The sequence below is a fragment of the Podarcis cretensis genome (genome assembly GCF_951804945.1).
Source record: "Podarcis cretensis genome assembly, chromosome: 4".
Classification (NCBI taxonomy): Eukaryota; Metazoa; Chordata; class Lepidosauria; order Squamata; family Lacertidae; genus Podarcis; species Podarcis cretensis.
In genome coordinates, this window is record NC_137173.1 from 28,734,903 (window position 1) to 28,756,290 (window position 21,388).

Genomic DNA, 21,388 nt, shown 5'->3' on the forward strand with positions numbered 1-21,388 from the left:
GCACAGTGCAGACTCAACCATAGTTAACCCTGAGCCTTGTTATAATCCCAAACATGTGGACAATGTTTCCTGTGAAACCATAGTTTAGCTTCTGACCTAAGCCTGCCTGCGTAGTGTAAACATGGAAACACACGCAATATCTGCTTGTCACCACATAAGCAAAGAGGATAGTTGTAAAACAAAGTGCGAACTGAGAATATCAGTCTAACATACACAAAATATAGAGGTTGAAGATACAAGGTTGAAGATACAAGGATGCTCTGGGAATTTGGAGGTCCCTAACTCTGGGTTAAACCACAGAGCCTAGGACTTGCCGATCAGAAGGTCGGCGGTTCGAATCCCCGCGACGGGGTGAGCTCCCGTTGCTCGGTCCCTGCTCCTGCCAACCTAGCAGTTCGAAAACACGTCAAAGTGCAAGTAGATAAATAGGTACCACTCCGACGGGAAGGTAAACGGCGTTTCCATGCACTGCTCTGGTTCGCCAGAAGCGGCTTAGTCATGTTGGCCGCATGACCCAGAAGGTGTACCCAGAATTGGCTCCCTTGGCCAATAAAGCGAGATGAGCGCCGCAACCGCAGAGTCGGCCATGACTGGACCTAATGGTCAGGGGTCCCTTTACCTTTACCTTTAACTCTATCTAACTCATGCAAGACCCCTACTCTTTTGCAAGCTGAGTTGCACCCAAATCTCCAATAGCTTTAAATATAGGAAACATAAAATACTGTATAGACGAGTAGAAAAAAGTAGTTAAGCTAAGCACAAACACAACACCACTGTATGAAACCTTTGGGCAAGAGGATGAAATGCATGAGGCATGGGTCACAATTCAGTGATATAGCAAATACCATAAATATTTAAAAAGTTCCAAATTCAATCCCTGTTGCTTCAAGGTTGGTTGGTTTTTAAGATAGCAGATGATGGAAATGATCTCTGTATGAGACCCTGGAAAGATTCTGCCAGTCAAAGTAGACAATACTGGCCTAAATGGAAAAATAGTCTGTCTGAATAAGACAGTTTCTTCTGTGCCAATATTAGACCTAAAGGTGTGAGCTGCTTATTTTGGGTAAGTAAACATCTCCAGAACATGTTGTAAGGAGCAATTGTTTTGTAGTTTAGAAGTCAAATGCAAGCAAATATAACTATTCTGAATAAGGAAAGTATGTTTGAGATAGGAGAACAAATGTGAACAGTGTGTATATGTATCCTGAATTGAAAATATAGTAACATATGCTACATTCAATATAATTAGTAAGAAATTTTGGTATGAAAAACATCATGAGTATTGTTCGAAACCAGACAACCACAATCCCTTTTGCACTGCTACACATTCCCACCACCTTATATTTAGCTTCCAGATGTCAAGGAAAGCATATCTGAGATAATAATTCTATATATGCTTTCATTTTTGCTCCTAAAAATAATAATAACCTGAGATCCCAAGAAATCATTTCTATCAATAAGGCTTCCAAGTTAATGTATATAGATTTGCAATTTAAGTCAACCATCAATTCCTAGTGGCATTTTTCTTTTCTTTTGTTATTAAATTTGTATCTCACCTTTCCTCCAATGGGCTCAAGGTGACAATCTCAGTATGGTGGTACCTCGGGTTAAGAACTTAATTCGTTCTTAACCTGAAACTGTTCTTAACCTGAGGTACCACTTTAGCTAATGGGGCCTCCCACTGCCGCCGCGCCGCCGCCACGCGATTTCTGTTCTCATCCTGAAGCAAAGTTCTTAACCCGAGGTACTATTTCTGGGTTAGCGGAGTCTGTAACCTGAAGCATTTGTAACCCGAAGTGCCTGTAACCCGAGGTACCACTGTACTCCTGCTTTCCATATCTTCACAATAACCCTGGGATTGGCTGAGAGTTACACTAAGGGGTTGGTAACTAGCCCAAGATCACCCAATGAGCTTAATGGATGAGTGGAAATTTGAACCAGTGGTGTGGTATCATTGAACTAGGGCAGGCATAGGCAAACTTGGCCCTCCAGATGTTTTGGGACTACAACTCCCATCATCCCTAGCTAACAGGACCAGTGGTCAGGGATGATGGGAACTGTAGTCTCAAAACACCTGGAGGGCCAAAGTTTGCCTATGCCCTGGACCAGGGGGACTAGGCTAGTCTCACATGACACCCTGGCACCTCCTTCTCAAAGCCTGGGAAACTTCTGTCCAGCTTAGGGAGGGAGGCGCGATGCTCTGGTGGGTCCAAGAGCCCTCCTGCCACCTTCCCAAAGCCTGCCCAGCTTTGGGAATGAGGTAGGGCAACTCCAGCATCCTGTCAGAGTCCTGGCACTTCCTGCATACACGCTATACCTTTAAAGCACATTTGGAGCACACCTCCTTCCTCAAAGTATTCTGGGTACTGCAAAGGGGTCTCTGGGAATTGTAAGTCTATGAGGGATAAACAACAGTGCCCAGAATTCTTTGAGGGGAAGAAGGTGCTTAGAATGAGCTTTAAAGGTACAGTACCCTTCAATCTGCATTGCCCAGTTCACACATACACTGTTCCTCATTTTAATGCATTCGGGTCTTTCTTTACTTCTTTGGAACCCTCCTCTGTTTCTCAGTATCTTTGCTGGAATGTAGATATGGGAAGTGGGTACAATTCCTTTTAGCAAGAGCTTGTCACGTCATGTATGTAAGTATCCATGGCATGTTATTAATCACTGACCTTTTGGCGATCACCACAATTCTTATAGGACCGAACCTCCCACAGAAATTCTCTGGCTGTCCGCATGAAAGGACTAATGATAAGTAATCTTTTTCTTCCCAGAAGTACCAGAGATTATATAATGAGACTCTTTCAGAAGACTTCTCTTTGACAAAGAGGGTCTCTTTTTTTCCATCGCTGAGACAATGATTTCACACATTAAAATAACCATTGAAGTTAATCAGAACTAGTAGCCCTTCTAATTCCCCAGCCAACCAAGAGGAAAACAGATCATAATATCCTTGCTTTGCTTTTTGGAAACATGTGGCTGTAATTGACTGTGGTATGTAGGAGGGGATATACACAAAGTTCACGATGATAAATAGCATGTTTTGGGTACACAGAGTTTCCACATCCTTTTTAAAAAATGGGCTCTACTGTGAAATATTCAGTTTATATGTGGATTGTTTAATTAATACTGGGTTATCTGAATTGGCAGATAAAGCTTAGTTATGAAACAGATATCAAAATAATAGTGTTCCTATTAGTTGAAATCAAAGCAAATACATGTAACACAGTCAATTTGTCATGAATGCATTGCACTAAATGTATATATAAACTCTACTGATTATATTTCTTGGGCTGTGTTCAGAAAGTGGTGGTGGGGGATGAGTGTTCAGACCCCTAGGCTCTCACTTGTGGGGTGCCTCAGGGTTCTGTCCTCTCCCCCATGCTTTTCAACATTTACATGCAGCCACTGGGAGAGATCATCAGGAGGTTTGGGCTGGGTGTTCATCAGTATGCAGATGATACCCAGCTCTACCTCTCTTTTAAATCAGAACCAGTGAAGGCGGTGAAGGTCCTGTGTGAGTGTCTGGAAGCGGTTGGAGGATGGATGGCGGCTAACAGATTGAGGTTGAATCCTGACAAGACAGAAGTACTGTTTTTGGGGGACAGGAGGCGGGCAGGTGTGGAGGATTCCCTGGTCCTGAATGGGGTAACTGTGCCCCTGAAGGACCAGGTGCGCAGCCTGGGAGTCATTTTGGACTCACAGCTGTCCATGGAGGCACAGGTCAAATCTGTATCCAGGGCAGCTGTTTACCAGCTCCATCTGGTACGTAGGCTGAGACCCTATCTGCCTGCAGACTGTCTCGCCAGAGTGGTACATGCTCTGGTTATCTCCCGCTTGGACTACTGCAATGCGCTCTACGTGGGGCTACCTTTGAAGGTGACCCGGAAACTACAACTAATCCAGAATGCGGCAGCTAGACTGGTGACTGGGAGCGGCCGCCGAGACCATATAACACCGGTCTTGAAAGACCTACATTGGCTCCCATTACGTTTCCGAGCACAATTCAAAGTGTTGGTGCTGACCTTTAAAGCCCTAAATGGCCTCGGTCCAGTATATCTGAAGGAGCGTCTCCTCCCCCATCGTTCTGCCCGGACACTGAGGTCCAGCTCCGAGGGCCTTCTGGCGGTTCCCTCACTGCAAGAGGCCAAGTTACAGGGAACCAGGCAGAGGGCCTTCTCGGTAGTGGCACCCGCCCTGTGGAATGCCCTCCCATCAGATGTCAAAGCGATAAACAACTACCTGACATTCAGAAGACATCTGAAGGCAGCCCTGTTCAGGGAAGTTTTTAATATGTGACATTTTAGTGTATTTTTCATCTCTGTTGGAAGCCGCCCAGAGTGGCTGGGGAAACCCAGCCAGATGGGCGGGGTACAAATAATAAATTAATTATTATTATTATTATTATTATTATTATTATTATTATATAAATTAATGATTTCCTGTACATTAGCTCTATGTAAGATTTTTCTGTTGAGTTACAAAACTATTGTATTTTAAAATTCTGTTGGAAGCTGCCCAGAGTGGCTGGGAAAACCCAGCCACATGGGCGGAGTATAAATAATAAATTATATTATAGTATATATATTATATTCATTCCTATTGGAATAGCGTCTCACTAGTTGGAAATGCCAATGGAAATCTATTGGTCTTATAACTCCTTTACAAATACTATTATTCTAATTCATTAAATATTCTATTTAGAAGACTGCTAACTCATAATTCATTGACAGTCTTGTCATAGCATTAGAAATCAACTGTATGTCGTGCCATACCAATCAGAAACTGTTTTGAACACCCCACCTCTATACTCTAGTAATAGCAAATATCAACAGTGTTAACACCATTTCAAAAGCAACTAACGTGATCAGGATAACCACAGGAGGTTCCTTTGCCCAAGCAAGAGTATCTTGGAAGCTGGAACACAAAAAAGAGTCTGTTCCACAAAGATAGTCGCATTCCTGATTAGGTGGTTTAAAAACCTGGTCTGGGTGGAATTCAGAAGATCTCTTGTAACCTAATCACACTCATACCAAATAGAGCCCTACTGACTTCCTAGCGCACTGATGTCACAGTAATTCATAATACGTGTTTTGTTCCAGTGATTCACTGCTTTCAATGCCAGTTTTTGTCTTTATCAGAAACCAGCCTAATAAAATTTGGGAGCGTCTGATTATAGATAAAATCACATTCCAATCAATTAAAAGTAGCATCCAATCCAAAGCATGAGGATTTATTGAGGAAATAGCTTCTGTTCTTAACTGTAGCTGATGCCCAAGATGGGTTCTCAAAGCCTAGCTAGACTTTTTCAATCCTTATTTACTGGTGCTTTCTAAATTTTTACCTGAAATCATAGAATTGTATGATCTAGTCCAACCCCCAGCAATGCAGGAATCTCAGCTAAAGCATGACAGATGACCATTCAACCTCTGCTTAAAAACCTCCAAGGAAGGAGAGTCCACAACCCCCCAAAGGGAGACAGTTCCATTGTTGAACAGCTCTTATTGTCAAAAAGTTTTTTCTGATGTTGTTGGAATCTCCTTTCTTGTAACTTGAAGCCATTGGTTTGAGTCCAACCCTCCAGAGCAAGAGAAAACAAGCCTGCTCCATCTTCCATTTTTGGAAATATTTGGAAATGGCTATCAGATCTCCTCTCAGTCTCCTCTTTCCCCTCTTGTCTATGCAGAACTCTGCTGATAAAATTATGAACGCCTCTTGGTTTCTGAACATGGAAGACCCCTCCAAAGCACCATAGGGTAAGACACACATGCCAATGGCCTTTGGAGAGAGACGCTTTGTATAGGTGTTTATATGCTAAAAGTCTCTGAGCCAAGATAGGCAAGCTGCAGTGATTTTAGAGGAGAGCATAAATATAGTGGGCAGAATGGAAACCTGATGAAATGGATAACCAGTGGGACAGTTATCTTCGAATACAAACTTTACAGGAAAGACAGGAGATCTATGCTTCCAGGTGCCATAAGAAAGTTGCAGAGATAGTGCAGGATGGTGCGCACCCCGGAAATGATCTCTTTCAGCTTTTGTCTTCTGGAAGAAGGTTGTTGTTGTTTAGTCATTTAGTCGTGTCCGACTCTTCGTGACCCCATGGACCAGAGCACGCCAGGCACGCCTGTCTTCCACTGCCTCCCGCAGTTTGGTCAAACTCATGCTGGTAGCTTCAAGAACACTGTCCAACCATCTCGTCCTCTGCTGTCCCCTTGTCCTTGTGCCCTCCATCTTTCCCAACATCAGGGTCTTTTCCAGGGAGTCTTCTCTTCTCAAAGTATTGGAGCCTCAGCTTCAGGATCTGTCCTTCCAGAGAGCACTTTCCCCCTTAAGAATGGAGAGGTTTAATCTTCTTGCAGTCCATGGGACTCTCAAGAGTCTCCTCCAGCACCATAATTCAAAAGCATCAATTCTTCGGCGGTCAGCCTTCTTTATGGTTCAGGGTACAGGGTTATAAAGACTAGCACTAGCCGCCCAAGAAACAATTTCTATTCAAATGCGATTTTGGTTTTATACGCAGTGTAAGGTAGTCTCTATGGGAGTATATTGTATTTAATTATGGGGTATCAGAGTTTTTAGGGGGCTAACCAGGCTGGGATAGCAGGCTTGTTGGTTTCTGAATGTCTGATGTAGATTTTCAATTTCGTTGTTCTGTATGGAACAATGACAATAAAGATTATCGTATCATATCGTATCGTAGAAAGCATTTCCTGGAGGTACAGTACTGTTGCTCTGTACATTGAAGAGAATACGAGTCCAGCAAACTAGACATTCCAAAAGATTCATCCAAGCCCCAAGAGTAATTTAGTACTGGGGATATACTCTCATCCACCTGAGCCAACTGCACAGGATGATCTTGAGCCAGAGAACGAAATCAAGGAAACATCCAAAGGAGGAAATGTTATAGTAGCGAGTGAGTTCAATAACTCTCAAACAAATATGAGATACAAGCATGTTCCAGTCACGGTGACAAAGAGATAACTTTTCTAGATATCCTAAATGACTATGCTCTAGAAAAGTTGGTCGTGAAACAGACCAGGGGGCCAGTAACCCTGGACTTAATCTTAAGTGAAGTCCAAGACCTGATGTGAGGTGTAAATGTTGTGGAGACACTTCATCAAAAGATCTCAGGGCAGTTCACAAGATAAAAATACAAGGGAAAGTTAAAACAAAAAAGGACGAACAATAAACCCCTCTCCCACAAACACATTTAAAAGGAGGCCTGGTTAAAGAGAAACGTTTTTGCTCGGTGCCTAAAGATATGTTATGTAGACACCAGCTGCACCTCCCTGGGGAGAACATTCCACAGACAGGGAGCCACTGCAGAAAAGGCCCGTTCTTTCGTTGCCACCCTCCGGATCTCACGTGGATAAATGCAAAGAAGGGCCTCAGATGATGAACACACAGTCTGGGATGGTTTATATGAGAAGAGGAGGTCCTTGGGGGCATTGTGGTCCTGAGTTGTGAACAGATAGCATCCACCCACCCAAAATTGATAGGTCTTGATTGCTACTCCTCATCTTTCCCACTTCAGGTGTCCTTGTTGAAGTTTAGGTAAAGGTAAAGGTACCCCTGCCCGTATGGGCCAGTCTTGCCCGACTCTAGGGTTGTGTGCTCATCTCACTCTATAGGCCGGGAGCCAGCGCTGTTCGCAGACACTTCCGGGTCACATGGCCAGCGTGACAAGCTGCATCTGGCGAGCCAGCGCAGCACACGGAACGCCGTTTACCTTCCCGCTGGTAAGCAGTCCCTATTTATCTACTTGCACCCGGGGGTGCTTTCGAACTGCTAGGTTGGCAGGCGCTGGGACCAAACGATGGGAGCGCACCCCGCCGCAGGGATTCGAACCGCTGACCATGCGATCGGCAAGTCCTAGGCGCTGAGGTTTTACCCACAGCGCCACCCGCGTCCCCTATTGTTGAAGTTTAGATAATGGTTTATTTGCTTGAGTCAACTACCCTATTCCAGATTCATCTACCCTATTCCACTAGCAGAAACCAGTGCAAGGACTCTCACTGGCACAATGGGGTATTCCGCCCCACCTCTCACAGATTCATTCTGGAGGGTTGAGAGAACTCCTAGAACAGGGGGAGGAGAGAGGAGATGGTTCTCTTGGGCAAGCGAGACATGACTTTGCTGATGGAGTGATCTCCTTAGCGCTATGCTGAATTCCACTCATTCTTTTTATAGTAAAAATATATTGGAAAATATTCAAAAGCAAGAGAGAGGAAAGCCAGACAGAAAGAAGACACTTCTTTAAGTCATCTTAAGAGTAGATTGGTATGGGATTGCATTGCCAAATTCAAGTCTGCAGTGAAGAGCTGCTGATTTGACTGTCACTCAAGGATTTGGTGAGAATAACAGATCAAGCTTTTTTAAAAAATAAATAATTAAATGTTGGGCAACTGTTCAACATACAAGTATGAAGGATGAGCAGCTGATAGCATTCCAGAACACAATAATATATTTAGACCATGCTTTTTTTTTATTAAGAAATGTTAGAATGAAGTAGAGGATACAAGGCTTGGGGCTGCATTTGTAGAGGCCATGACTAAAGCACACAAATTAAGCTGGACATAAAACACAAAGGCAAAAAGCTGAAAAGTCACTTAGGTATGACAGAATATATTTTGCACTCTTTTCCCCCATCTTGCCTGCACAATGTTGCTATCTTGTCAAATTAATCATTTCAGGCTGCAATCCTATACACATTTAGCTGGGAATAAGTCACGCTGAATGCCTTTAGACTTACTTCTGAATGGACATATATAGGATTGCATGGTTAAGCAGATAAGCATCAGCTGTCCTACAAGATCACCAGCCTACTGGTAGAGAGAGAAGTTTAAATTATAGTGTTTCATTATTATTTATTAGTTTTTTTATCCCACTCTGCGTCCCCAAGGAGCCCCGGGCAGTAAACAAAACAGTGGAAGGTTTTATAAGTTTAGGACTTCAGTACTTCAACCCCCTTAGCCAAAAACCCTTACTTAATCATTATTAATCTAGAATTCATTCAAGGACTTGCCTGCAGCCGAATAGTAGTTAGTCAAGGAAATTTGCTTCACAGGAAATGGCAGCTGGCATGCACTTTAATTTTGTTGCATTATATACCAAAAGAGATATGGCTGTTCTGATTAAGAATAAGTAACGGGAAACTGTCAAGTGCAATGAAGACTGTAAATTGTTCCCTATGTTTACTGGTGGCTTCCACAGGCTCCCACTATGTCAGCATACTTTGGAACTACAGAAAGCTGCTACCATAATGCAGCTGAAATAAGAGGCTCTTGGAGAGCAAACAAACCTTTCACTTTTCCTTCAGGGGCTTCTTAGTTTCTGACTTGCTTCAAACTGGCTCAACAGTGCAACTACCTGGGAGTCTCAACTTCCATAGGCTGCAACTACACACAATAGAGGCAGACTTCTTGTTTAAACTCAATTGTCTGTCCCAATCACATATGAAGTGAGGAGTAAAAGGTAAAGGTAAAGGTACCCCTGCCCGTACGGGCCAGTCTTGACAGACTCTGGGGTTGTGCACCCATCTCACTTAAGAGGCCAGGGGCCAGCGCTGTCCGGAGACACTTCCGGGTCACGTGGCCAGCGTGACATCGCTGCTCTGGCCAGAGCCAGAGCCAGAGCCACACACAGAAACGCCGTTTACCTTCCCGCTGGTAAGCGGTCCCTATTTATCTACTTGCACCCGGAGGTGCTTTCGAACTGCTAGGTTGGCAGGCGCTGGGACCGAGCAGCGGGAGAGCACCCCGCCGCAGGGATTCGAACCGCCGACCTTTCGATCGGCAAGTCCTAGGCGCTGAGGCTTTAACCCACAGCGCCACCTGCGTCCCTGAAGTGAGGAGTACTTAGTGTCTAAAACAAGATTTTTCACCATTTGTTTACAAAAGTTAGTGAGGTTTTCCTCCTTCTTGAAAGGGGTTTTAAACTGACATTCTTATGAGAAATCATAAAATGTTCTCCCGAATGATATGTGTGCACATCATGTGTCAGTTTGTAGATAATTATTTGGTTATTATACAGTAGATCAGGCACAAGGTTGTTGCTACATGTAATAAGAGCTGACTTGGCATTTTAACTTTACAGAGTTTGAACTTGGAACATGACCACATGCAAAGTCCAACCACTACAGATATAAAGCCACAGATATAACTACTGAGGACAATGCAGAAGATAATGTTTACATTTAGCCTAAAATGATATGTGTAAATCTCCTGACAAAACTCCTACCCATTCTCTGAAAAGTATAAAATGCCTCCTGAGATCAAGGATGTTTCCAGATCTCTCATACTGATGCTCTCTAAGATGGGTGGAAAACCTTATGGTCCTCCAGATGTGGCTGAACTACCTGGCCATTGCCCATGTTGTCTGGTGGTGATGGGAGAGTTGAAGTTCAACAACATCTGGAGGGCCATAGGTTCCTCACTGCCATTTTGTAATCAAGAAAACATCTGACCACCCCCCTGATTTATAGAGTTTACAATTCTTATATTGTTAGTGTGCCGTGATCGGTACTCACACATGGCCATGCCTCATGAAACAGATGAATGTTGCCTTTACTTCCCAAGCGAAAGTATCTGAGTAGACAGTGGCATGCATAGTAAACATGCCATCCACCCACCCAAATGGTTTCCTGTTTCAAAAGAGGCTGTTGCAGCATGAGACGTGCCCACATGAAAGCAGCATCCATGCCAAAAAGGTAAGTATATAGAGATTTGTTTTCTTGGCAGGTCTTACTCATCTTTTTCCTAAGGACAAGAAAGACAAAAGGAGGAGACATGGGCTATGTTCATACACAACACAGGACTATGGGAAACTGAACCATTAAAACTAAAAGCCCATCAGCTCAAATGGTAGAGAATACAACTCACTGTTTGGCTCTGATTCTGTGTGTACACGTAGTAGATAAATAGTGTGTTTTATTGATACTGCCTCCTGGCGCAATGATGCCACACAGAAAACAGGACAGAAAGAAGTACATTTCATGTACTCACAAAGAATGCTCACTTTAGAAAACCCTTACTTTTGATACATAAACAGAGCAGAAAGTGAAATTCTAGCTCCATCCTTCTATAGACCATTAGGGTCTCTAATCAGGGGCGGGAAACCTGTGGCCCTGTATGTGTTGCTGGACCACAACTCCCATTGTCCAAGATCATTGGCTATGCCAGGTAGAACTGGAATCCAACAATATCTGAAGACAAGCCCTCTATTCCTACTCTATCTCTACTCTGGTCATCATGGAAAGGGCACACTTTGGCTGGGGTTTCACACCCCCCCCCCCAGAAAGAGATTGTAAAGATAATATGCAGGCCCCAAGACTCAGGAAGCACTTTGATCTCTTACCCCACACCTGACCACTGCTTCCCCTTGTTCCTGAATGTTCACAGAAGATCACTCATGTACTAGAGCTACTTGCGCATTCCTCAACACAAAGTGGGACTCTCTGAGGCAGGGCAGCGGCGGTGGCGGCAGCGAAACAGAAGGCGTTTATATCCTCCCTGTGTGCTTCACATGCTTTTGGTTGAGTGCAGAAAGTGCCGCACAAGCTTGCCAAAAGTTCCAGGTAGGAACACAGCGAGCTGAGAGCATCTTGGCACTTCTGCCAGCCAAACATTGCAACCAACTAAACACGGCAGGGAGGGGGGCAAACATTCCTTGCTCCTCTGTGGTCACAGGAGGTGCTTTTCAGGAGCAGCTCCTCTCCCTACTGCCTGGTTTGCTAATCTGAAATGAAATGGGAGATCAATAATTGAGAAGATGGTAAAGATAGAAGCTCACAACACTGGAGAAGGCAGGAAAAGCACTTCAGCTGCAGGCTGGGGTGAGGGGTAGGACCGCTAGAAAGCTGCCCTGGGGACGCACGATTGTGAACCAAAGCAACGTATTTAAAAATAGCTTAGGAAAACACACTGGAAAGGGCCAGCTGCACGTTTCACAGATACTGTATATAAAGAAGCTCTCTTGTAGGAATTTACACCTAGCTACTGTGGCCACACAGAGATTGCTCCTGAACAAACACATTCCACAATGTGCTACAGTGACCATGTGTGAGCATGCATGTGCAACCACAGCACATCCTATACTTGGTATACAGACATTCTGGTCAGGGTATACAGCTGAACACCCTGGGCAGAGTGAAGGTCAAGAAACCTTCTAACTAAATGCAGCATAGAGATGAAGGCTGGGGTGTGGGTGGAGAAACTTAGCAAGAGTCTTGCAGTATAGTCAGAGTGCCCTGCAAGGAGAGAAGTGGTTGCACGGCCTCAGGGGAATGGAGGGGCTGGGATAGAGTGGATCACATAGAGCCTTGACCTCAAAGGGAAAAGGGAAGCTGAGGGGAAAGCTGAAGTTCCTGTTGTACACCTTTCACACAACCATATACATGGAGAAAGACAAATGAATTCTGCTTTAGACACGTAAGTACATAAAGTCATAGATCACGATGTTTCGCTTATCAGGAAGTTAAGTTAATCCACTTCAGTGCGCACACCAATTGGAAGCGCAGCCAGGATGAAATTCTCAAGTACAATTAGGCTGCGTACACATTATACAGCTATACCTATCTGAAGAAGTGTGCATGCACACGAAAGCTCATACCAAGAACTAACTTAGTTGGTCTTTAAGGTGCTACTGGAAGGAATTTTTTTATTTTGTTTTGACCACCTTACTAGAGAGGGATAAAAGTCCAATTGAACTCAGTGGGGGAGTGCATCTAACTAAGCCTGCTTAGGGATTGTGCTGCATGGGATGCAGAAATAGTTGTGTGGTGCATGCATCCAAACCCTAGCACATGCTTCAGAGCAATGCAGGCAAGAATAGCCCACAACTGCACCAAACTGTGTCCAGAATCAGAAAATTGGTCCATCCCAGTCTGTGCTCCCAATGAGACCTATTTTTAAAACACTGAGATTCTGGCACAGAGCACCAATCCATTTTATTGCACAGAGCTCCGATGTGCAGCGTGCAGCCCTCTTGAAGGACAAGGTCCCTGTGGCACATTACAAAGTCACGCACAGCGCACAGATCTCAAGAATCAGAAAACAACAAATGCCCCCCGCTCCGGTAGCATGGATAACAATAGTATCCTAAAACATTGACAATCTGTTCTTCTATAATGGTACACACACACGCACATACCCCCCCCCCAAAAAAAAGCTGCTGCTCTTTCGTCCCAGCCTTGGCAATGCCTCAGTACTGTATAACACATCCTGGTCCTAACTAAACTCTTACATCAATACTGCACCAACAGAGTTTTGATGTACAAACCCAAGTCCCCAGAGAGATGCGGGAGCGTGAGTCCAATGAAAAGCCTCCTCTTTTTTATTTTTTGGCAAGGTTTCTTCTGCTTTCTATCTGCAGAACCTTCACTGGAAAAGTGTCTCTTCTGAATTGTTCTCCTGCAGATAGAAGGCAGAAAGGAATCTGGCCAAGGCGAGCTTATCATTCGGAGCGCAGAGGCGGGAAATGCAAAAACAAAAAACCAAAAAAAGCACCCGAACGGTGTTCAAAGAGAGAGAGAGAGACAGAACAAAACTTGGCGCGCGCGCTCGGAAGTCGAGCAAGTGTGGAGTTGTTGCCGCCGCCGCCTGGCCTCGTGGCAAGCGCAGGGCAGGCGGGCTGTCTGTCTGTCTGTCTGTCTGAGGGGGTCCCCGGAGCGCATTGCCCCTCTTCTCCCCTTGAGGCTTGCAAGGGCGGGCGGGCGCGCGCCGGACTGACCTGCCAGGCGCCTCTCGCGGACGTTCTTCCAGAGTAAATCCCAGGCTTTAGCCGTCGAGTCCCGGAGCTGCTCGCTGAAGGACCTCCGCAGCTGGGGCTTGGCCGCCGGCCGCTTGCAGCTCATCCTAGCGGCGTCCGCGGGGCATAACGCCGCCTCCGCCGGCTCCGGGGGCTCCGCGCGCGCGCCGAAACCGCGTCCCGGAGACGCACAGCCACATGCGGAGCCGCGGCATGAGCAAAGCCCCGCGGGGGCCCAGCCGCCGCCGCCGCCTGCCCTGTGGGGCTTCTCCCGGGCCTGGTCGCGGCTGCTGCTTCTTTTTCCTGCCGCCGCCGCCGGCGTGGCTGCCCGGAGCGCACGAGTCCCGGTTGTGCGGAGGCGCTGGGCTCCTGGGCTGCTTCCCCCCTGCGCTTCGCCTTCTCCTCCCTCCGCCCCCGGAGGGGTGAGCTGAACTCTCCGCTCGCCGCCTTGCAGCTCGCCTCGCGGAAACCGCCCCCGGAAGGGTCATCGCCGCCGCCGCCGCCGCCGTCCCGGCCATTAGGCAGCGCCCCTCGCCCACAGGCGCGCCCCCCGACGCCCGCCCGCGCCCCTTGCGCAGGTGAGGAATGCCTGCCCGCCGGGGAAAACGCACCCCGTATAGTTCAATGGAGCGTCTTCCCCGGGAAGGCTACTTGAGTAGGGCTGCACCCCAAAGCAGCAGCAAAGCCCAGCTACAGGCAACAAGCGGGCCAATGTTCAAGGCCAATTTTTGACGCACTTGGAGGCAACGGCAGAACGGGATACCTGCGAGCTGGCACTGGCCGCCCCACTGATGCCAACCGGCGGAATTCAGAGGAAGAGGCAGGCCCAGAAGCTGCAGAGAGCAGGAACATCCACTTCATGCATTTAAAGCACAGGGCTTCCGCAAAAAATCCTGGGAACTGTAGTTTGTGGGTGCTGGGAATTGTAGCTCTGTGCGAGGTCGGGGGCGAGCCCAGGTTGCTTTGGAGGAAATCTATTTGCTAATCTAAGTCAAAGTGTGTTCACTTGTTTAAAAAAAGGCATGAGAGGTGGCCCTACCTTACAGCAGTGGTAGCCAATGTGATGTTCCAGGGCTTTTGCTGAACTACAACTCCCATCATCCCTTACCATTGACCATTTTGGCTGAAGCTGATGGGAGCTGAAGTCCTACAACATCTGGCACCGTGTTGGCTACTCAACATAATTATGCATGTGTAGAGAAAGTGGATAGGGAAGTTTTTCTCCTTCTCTCATAATACTGCAACCTGGGACTATCCAATGAAGCTGTATGATGAGAGGTTCAGGGCAGGCAAGCCGAGGTACCAGCTGGAGAGTTGAGAAATGCCGTTCCACTCATGTGCTCTAAAAAGTTCATTTGGTAATTCTGACATCTTGAAGAGGCTGTGTTGTTAGAGGATGTATCCCTTTTAGCGCATGCATATGAGCACCACAGACAGTGGAAGAAAAACTCAATGCACAGAATAGTAATGTTTTGATCAAGTTTATATCCCACTCTTCAAAAAGATTTTTCCTAGAAAGAGGATTTCTCCCATGTTTCATTTAAAAAATAATAATGTTGTGTTTTCCATCTGCTGGGCCAATTCGGAAGTTTTTTTGTTGATTGAGAGAGGGTGAATTTGAGATAAGGTGAACTTCATCAAAGAGTTTCACTTCAAAGGAGCCTTAACTACAAACACGATTGATGTGCCATCAATAAGTGAGAACGGAGGTTATCAGCAACATGTGGAAGAGACAAGGCCAAATTTAACAGAGGTCGTTTTCATGTCATCCTCTCTCTCTCTAGATACACCTGCCCTGTCCCACCCAATGTATACACTTATACCCATTGTTCAGGGACCTGTGACCTTCCTGGTGTGAGAATATAGCTCCCACAAGCCCTGACCATTGGCTGTGCTAGCTGTGACTGATGGGAGTCCAACATCTGGACTCAGGTCCCTATCACTTGCAGGCAACGACCTATATGTGCCCAATCAGTGGCTGCCTCACTGCACTTGAGAGCAGCGGGTTAGCTTAGGGGGTGCAGGGCAGGCTGTGTGGCACAAATGTCACCTCCAATATATTGCCACTGCTCCCATTCCCCACATCTGCCTACGGTGGCTGCATCACTATGCTACTTAGTAAGGCTGATCCCAGAGATACTGTCCACTGATTTATGGGCCTGGACAAAATAATGTCACAAGCTGCAGAAAACACAGCCCAGAGGTGGTCGGTTGTCCATTCCCACTGCTGGATTAATGCACTTTCTCAAACATCTGTCCAATATTAAACACAGACTCCAGGGTGAAAGGGAAACTTGTCTGCGGCAGCTGATAGATGCTGCTTTATTAATGACGAAAATACTTTTCGCATTACTCTCTGGCCCAAGTGAACAGGATCTCCTGGTGAGAGGCATTTTTATGCAACCACCCTTTGAACTGTTTGGTGGTATGAGCTTTAATTTGTGGGATGTGCAGTGGAAGCACTGGATGTGGTGGAAAGGGGGACGCCTCCAACTTTTCCTGGAAGTGATTGGGCGGTTCAGTAGGTTGGTTTTGTTCGCTGCTAATGAAATACACTCAGGAACGAAAACGACATTCCTCATGCCACCCCTCCTCCTGTTCTGCCGGAACAGAGGCATAAAAGGTTTCATGTTATTCTAATTATGTATGGTTTTTAGTGCCTACATTGCGACAGTAATTAATTACTAGTTTAATTGATACCAGATGATATTCCTGCCTCAATTAAGAAATGCATTAATTTTCCATGTTGTTGTTTCTCCTATAGATTCTAGATTTTATTTCCATTCAGATCAAGAAGGAAACTGCTATTCAGCCTGATGGCAAATACCTTCAGAAGTGTGGCAGGTACTTTATTTTGACAATGAAGTGGCTTCTTTTTTCATTACAGTGGTACCTCGGGTTAAGTACTTAATTTGTTCTGGAGGTCCGTACTTAACCTGAAACTGTTCTTAACCTGAAGCACTACTTTAGCTAATGGGGCCTCCTGCTGCCACTGCACCGCCAGAGCACGATTTCTGTTCTCATCCTGAAGCAAAGTTCCTAACCTGAAGCACTAATTCTGGGTTAGCAGAGTCTGTAACCTGAAGCGTATGTAACCCAAGGTACCACTGTATTGTTTTTGTGCTGTTTTTATTTGTAACACCAATGAGTACACCTGCAGGGTCCCAGCCTTCCCTTCACTGAATAGCCAGTAGAAGGCTTTGAAACCTAATTGCTACAGGAAGGTGATTTTCAGGGGGCAGGTTGCAGAATGGTTAACCCTTGCCTCTCCTTCCCCATTCCACCAAAATGCCCACATGCTGTAATTCAAAGAATGAGGATTCACAGCAGAGGGTGGGCAGCTGGGAAGTGAAGGGTTAACACTTACCTCATCAGATGCAACTCTCTTCCTTGAAATCACCTGCCTCCTTCTACAGTTAGGTTTTTGGGGGGGGGGGGAACCTATGGATTCCAATAGAAGACTCCCCCCTCCCCCCAATCTAGTTGCTGGTGGTGTGCAAACAGTGTTTGTGTGCTTGTAGTTGCTATGAATGCATTTGTAGTTGCAATGTGTGCGGTTGCAATGTGGTGTGTGTGGTGCCCACAACAGTTTTCAAACGCGCTATGAGCCCAAGAAAGTTGGCGGCCACTGCACTATTTATTGTATTTAACATTAGTGTTAAAAATGCTGATTCCCTAATAGAGCAAGGAATCTTGAATTATGACCTGGACATGCTGTGGGATCCTCCCAGACATCGCCTCTTTACTGCATAGGAAGGTATGCTGCTCAGAGTTCAAGCAATTTAAGAGATTTTCTCCTGGGGCTGGTTTAGGTGATCTGGCTGCAGTGCCCTTTTCAGTTACAAAAAGGTCAGTTTTGACCATGCAATCAAATTAGGAAGAGGTGTGTTAAGAACAGGGTGTAAATGTTACAGTGCAATAGAAAGGCAGAGAAAAATGGGGATATTTTTAGGGGCTTCTCATACAGTGGTACCTTGGGTTACATACGCTTCAGGTTACATATGCTTCAGGTTACAGACTCCGCTAACCCAGAAATATTACCTCGGGTTAAGAACTTTGCTTCAGGATGAGAACAGAAATCATCCTCCGGCGGTGCGGCAGCAGGAGGCCCCATTAGCTAAAGTGGTGCTTCAGGTTAAGAACAGTTTCAGGTTAAGAACAGACCTCTGGAATGAATTAAGTACTTAACCCGAGGTACCACTGTACAACCATGCAGAAGGAATATACTTGTTTTCTAGTAAGCATGGTTGTTAAAGCACCAGACTATACACTGGTGCTTGATGCTGAAAAAATAACAAGCAACCAACCTAAGTATTAGCCAGGCAGCCTCACTAGACACTGTAGTCACCACATCAAACACCAGAGGTAAAAAGGACTGTATTATTATTATTTTTACTGCTAGGCCAATGTGATCTATATTTTGGTGACCCCTTATGTTGATAACAGATAACTATATGAAGAACATATTCTGTCATGGTAAAAAGTAGCGCTGGGTTAAAGTATTTGTTCTAAGCAACTCTAATAAGCTTTGTGGGTGATGCAACCAGACAAAAATGACAATTGCATTAATATTTTTAGGGAGAGGGATTTCCATTTTTTAAAAAAAACAACAACTTAAGGCTGGTTCTTTCTTTCAATATAAATGCCTTGCTTCCCTTGTTGGAAACAGGTCTTTGGTCTGTTCCAGCAGAAGTTGTCTTATATTGTTATGAACTTTAACAACTTTACACACAAATAGGTTGTTTGGTCTGGCACCATAGTGGCTTCCAGCCTAATTCTAACGGTCACAAAATATAAGTCACCTACTAGTAAGCAGCATGATAACAAAATTAAATAGTCAACTCAGTAGCACCTCAATCCATGTATAGTCTTAATAAAATAAAATTATTTGTAGCATGAAGTACTACGGTGCAAGAACTCCTCCCTCAAAGTGGTTTTCAAATAGGTATTTCAATCAATGTGGCTCTCCCGAGGTACTATTTTTAAAAATAGCTTGTGCCGAGTTTCCAGTTAAAAAATAAAATCCAGCATGGTGGCTAACAGTAGTTAAGGGTACCATCCTACACATGCTTACTAGCAACGATTACCTCTGAATAAATATTCAAAATACACAATAAATAACTATTTGGTTAACAAAAGACTTACATCCTGAAATTTAACACACACACACACACCATGCCAATATAATCTCTGCACGTCGTAACAGCAGAGACAGCAAAATAAATGAATTGGCTAGAACCATTCCTAAATGCCCCCTGAAATAAGCAGGTTTTTCATTACTTGCCAGAAGACAAGCAGTGGCAGAGTCAAGTGGGCCTCCCATGGGAAGGCATTCCACGACTTTGGCTGCAATCCCAAAGGATCTGTCTTGCATCTCCACCACAGACGACAGGAGGACATGCAGCAGAGCCTCGGGTGTTGATAAGAATACTGCTAGGACATCCCATCCCCAGAATATCTGAGGCCTTAAAGGTAAAAGCCATCAAAACTCAACCTGGAAACAAATTGGTGGTGTTTTTTAGTCGTTTAGTCGTGTCCAACACTTCGTGACCCCATGGACCAGAGCACGCCAGGCACTCCTGTCTTCCACTGCCTCCCGCAGTTTGGTCAGACTCATGTTTGTAGCTTCGAGAACACTGTCCAACCATCTCGTCCTCTGTCATCCCCTTCTCCTTGTGCCCTCCATCTTTCCCAACATCAGGGTCTTTTCCAGGGAGTCTTCTCTTCTCATGAGGTGGCCAAAGTATTGGAGCCCCAGCTTCACGATCTGTCCTTCCAGTGAGCACTCAGGGCTAATTTCCTTAAGAATGGATGCGTTTGATCTTCTTGCAGTCCATGGGACTCTCAAGAGTCTCCTCCAGCACCATAATTCAAAAGCATCAATTCTTCGGCGATCAGCTTTCTTTATGGTCCAGCTCTCACTTCCATACATCATGGATCACTGCCCCTTCATGGATCACTGCCTTGCCGTGGCGAAGGGGCTTGAATAACTCAGAGAAGCTCTGAGCTATGCCGTGCAGGGCCACCCAAGATGGACAGGTCATAGTGGAGAGTTTTGACCAAACGTGATCCACCTGGAGCAGGAACTGGCAAGCCACTCCAGTATCCCTGCCAAGAAAACTCCATGGACAAAGGCAACAGGCATATAAAAAAAACCAAATTGGTAGCCAAGCAAAATAGGAGTTAATACTGAAACGGAAGTTGAATTTCTGGAAGCTGTGTTTTGAATCAACTGACGTTTCTGAGAATCCTTCAGAGGCACACCCGTGAAGGTGATGTTACAGTAGACTGGGGTTTCATAAAACCATAGAATTGTAGAATTGGAAGGGTCATCTCATCCAACCCCCTGCAATGCAAGAATCCTGTCCATTGCCGTCTCTGGGTGGTTTCAAACCACCAACCTTCTGGTTAACAGCCAGACACACTGACCGATTACGCCACAAGGGGTTGTAACCAATGTAGTGCTACATTAAAATCACTTAGTGGTATACTTGCTGTGCTGGTGGAAAGCAAGGGAAAACACAAGTACATTACCAAAGATGGTTGCGCAACTGATTGCACAACAAGAACCAGCTGGGGTGCAATAAGAATTAGCTGTCTGAGGAATCTTCCACAAGCACAACAGTTGCGTTGGATTCCTTTGTTGCACAACCTTTTAATTCTGCCATCCGTTAGTGCTTAAAGATGCATCCCACTTTTTGATGACCAGTCTGTTGTTAATTTCAAGCTTGCTTCACTGGTAATGTCTTCCTTTTTAATATGAAACTAACATGAAATTAATGCACACCTAATCGTTAAATGACACTGGCATGGACCTTAGACCTTAAGATACGGATCACTAATATGCATCATGTTAAGTGGTGGTATTCAGTTTGATGCAATGGGCAGAAAAGGCAAAACACCTGCCTTCGTATTTGTTTCTAGGATCTTTAAATAATGAATTATACTTTTTTGAGAGAAAACAGTATAAAAACAACAGTATTTCTTTCTCTTCGCCACAAAGGATTCATCCCTCTCCCTCCCTCACAGTAGAGTTCAGGTCTAGATTGGAAACAAAACTGACGTGTCAAGTTAAATTGAAACCCTTGTGGGATAAAGTCATCTATGAAATCTGTTTATACTTGCCAATCCTAATCAGGTGCTGGATGGGAAAAACAATAAAGTAAACAAGTACTTAACATCTCCTGGGATTTGAAAACAAAAGATTTCACTTCCCTTGTTTTTTTCTCTCTAAAAAAATGTCTTTTTTCTCCATTTTATATGCTGCATGCTGCATATTTAAAAGCCTAGGGACAGTGAAGTGTGGGCAAAATGTCCTTTGTTGATAAGGCAATTGTCTGGAAGAGTGGAATTCATGGCAGTGGAGACATTGCAATAACATCGCCATGGCTGGAGCAGAATTTTGAGTTGCAGTTTTCATTATATTATTGTGAGCAATTGCTAGCACCATACAAATTGGAAGTGTGTTTTGAAAACTGAATGTGTTTAATGCTTTTTAATAAAAACTAGCCAACTGAATAAAGCTTAGTCCAAAGGGGGGGGGGTGAGGAATCAATGGGTCTACTCTTGCCCAGGCTCTGGATTTCTGCACTGTGGGGAAAACAATCCTTGCATGCCTATTTGCTCCCCCTGCCCT

General features: G+C 45.1%; 1 protein-coding gene across 2 annotated transcripts in view; it reads right to left on the minus strand.

Moving 5' to 3' along the window:
* STARD13 (StAR related lipid transfer domain containing 13) overlaps positions 1 to 21,388 on the minus strand; it is a 157,484-nt gene that overhangs the window by 120,571 nt on the left and 15,525 nt on the right. The window contains exon 1 of one of the 2 annotated variants that reach the window (XM_079973368.1): positions 13,735 to 13,988. The exons of the other annotated variant lie outside the window; for it this stretch is intronic. Coding sequence (XP_079829494.1) covers positions 13,735 to 13,858 — 124 coding nt within the window. The 5' untranslated portion in view covers positions 13,859 to 13,988. Of the gene's footprint in view, positions 1 to 13,734; positions 13,989 to 21,388 lie in introns of those variants that run through there. 2 annotated transcript variants of the gene reach the window in all.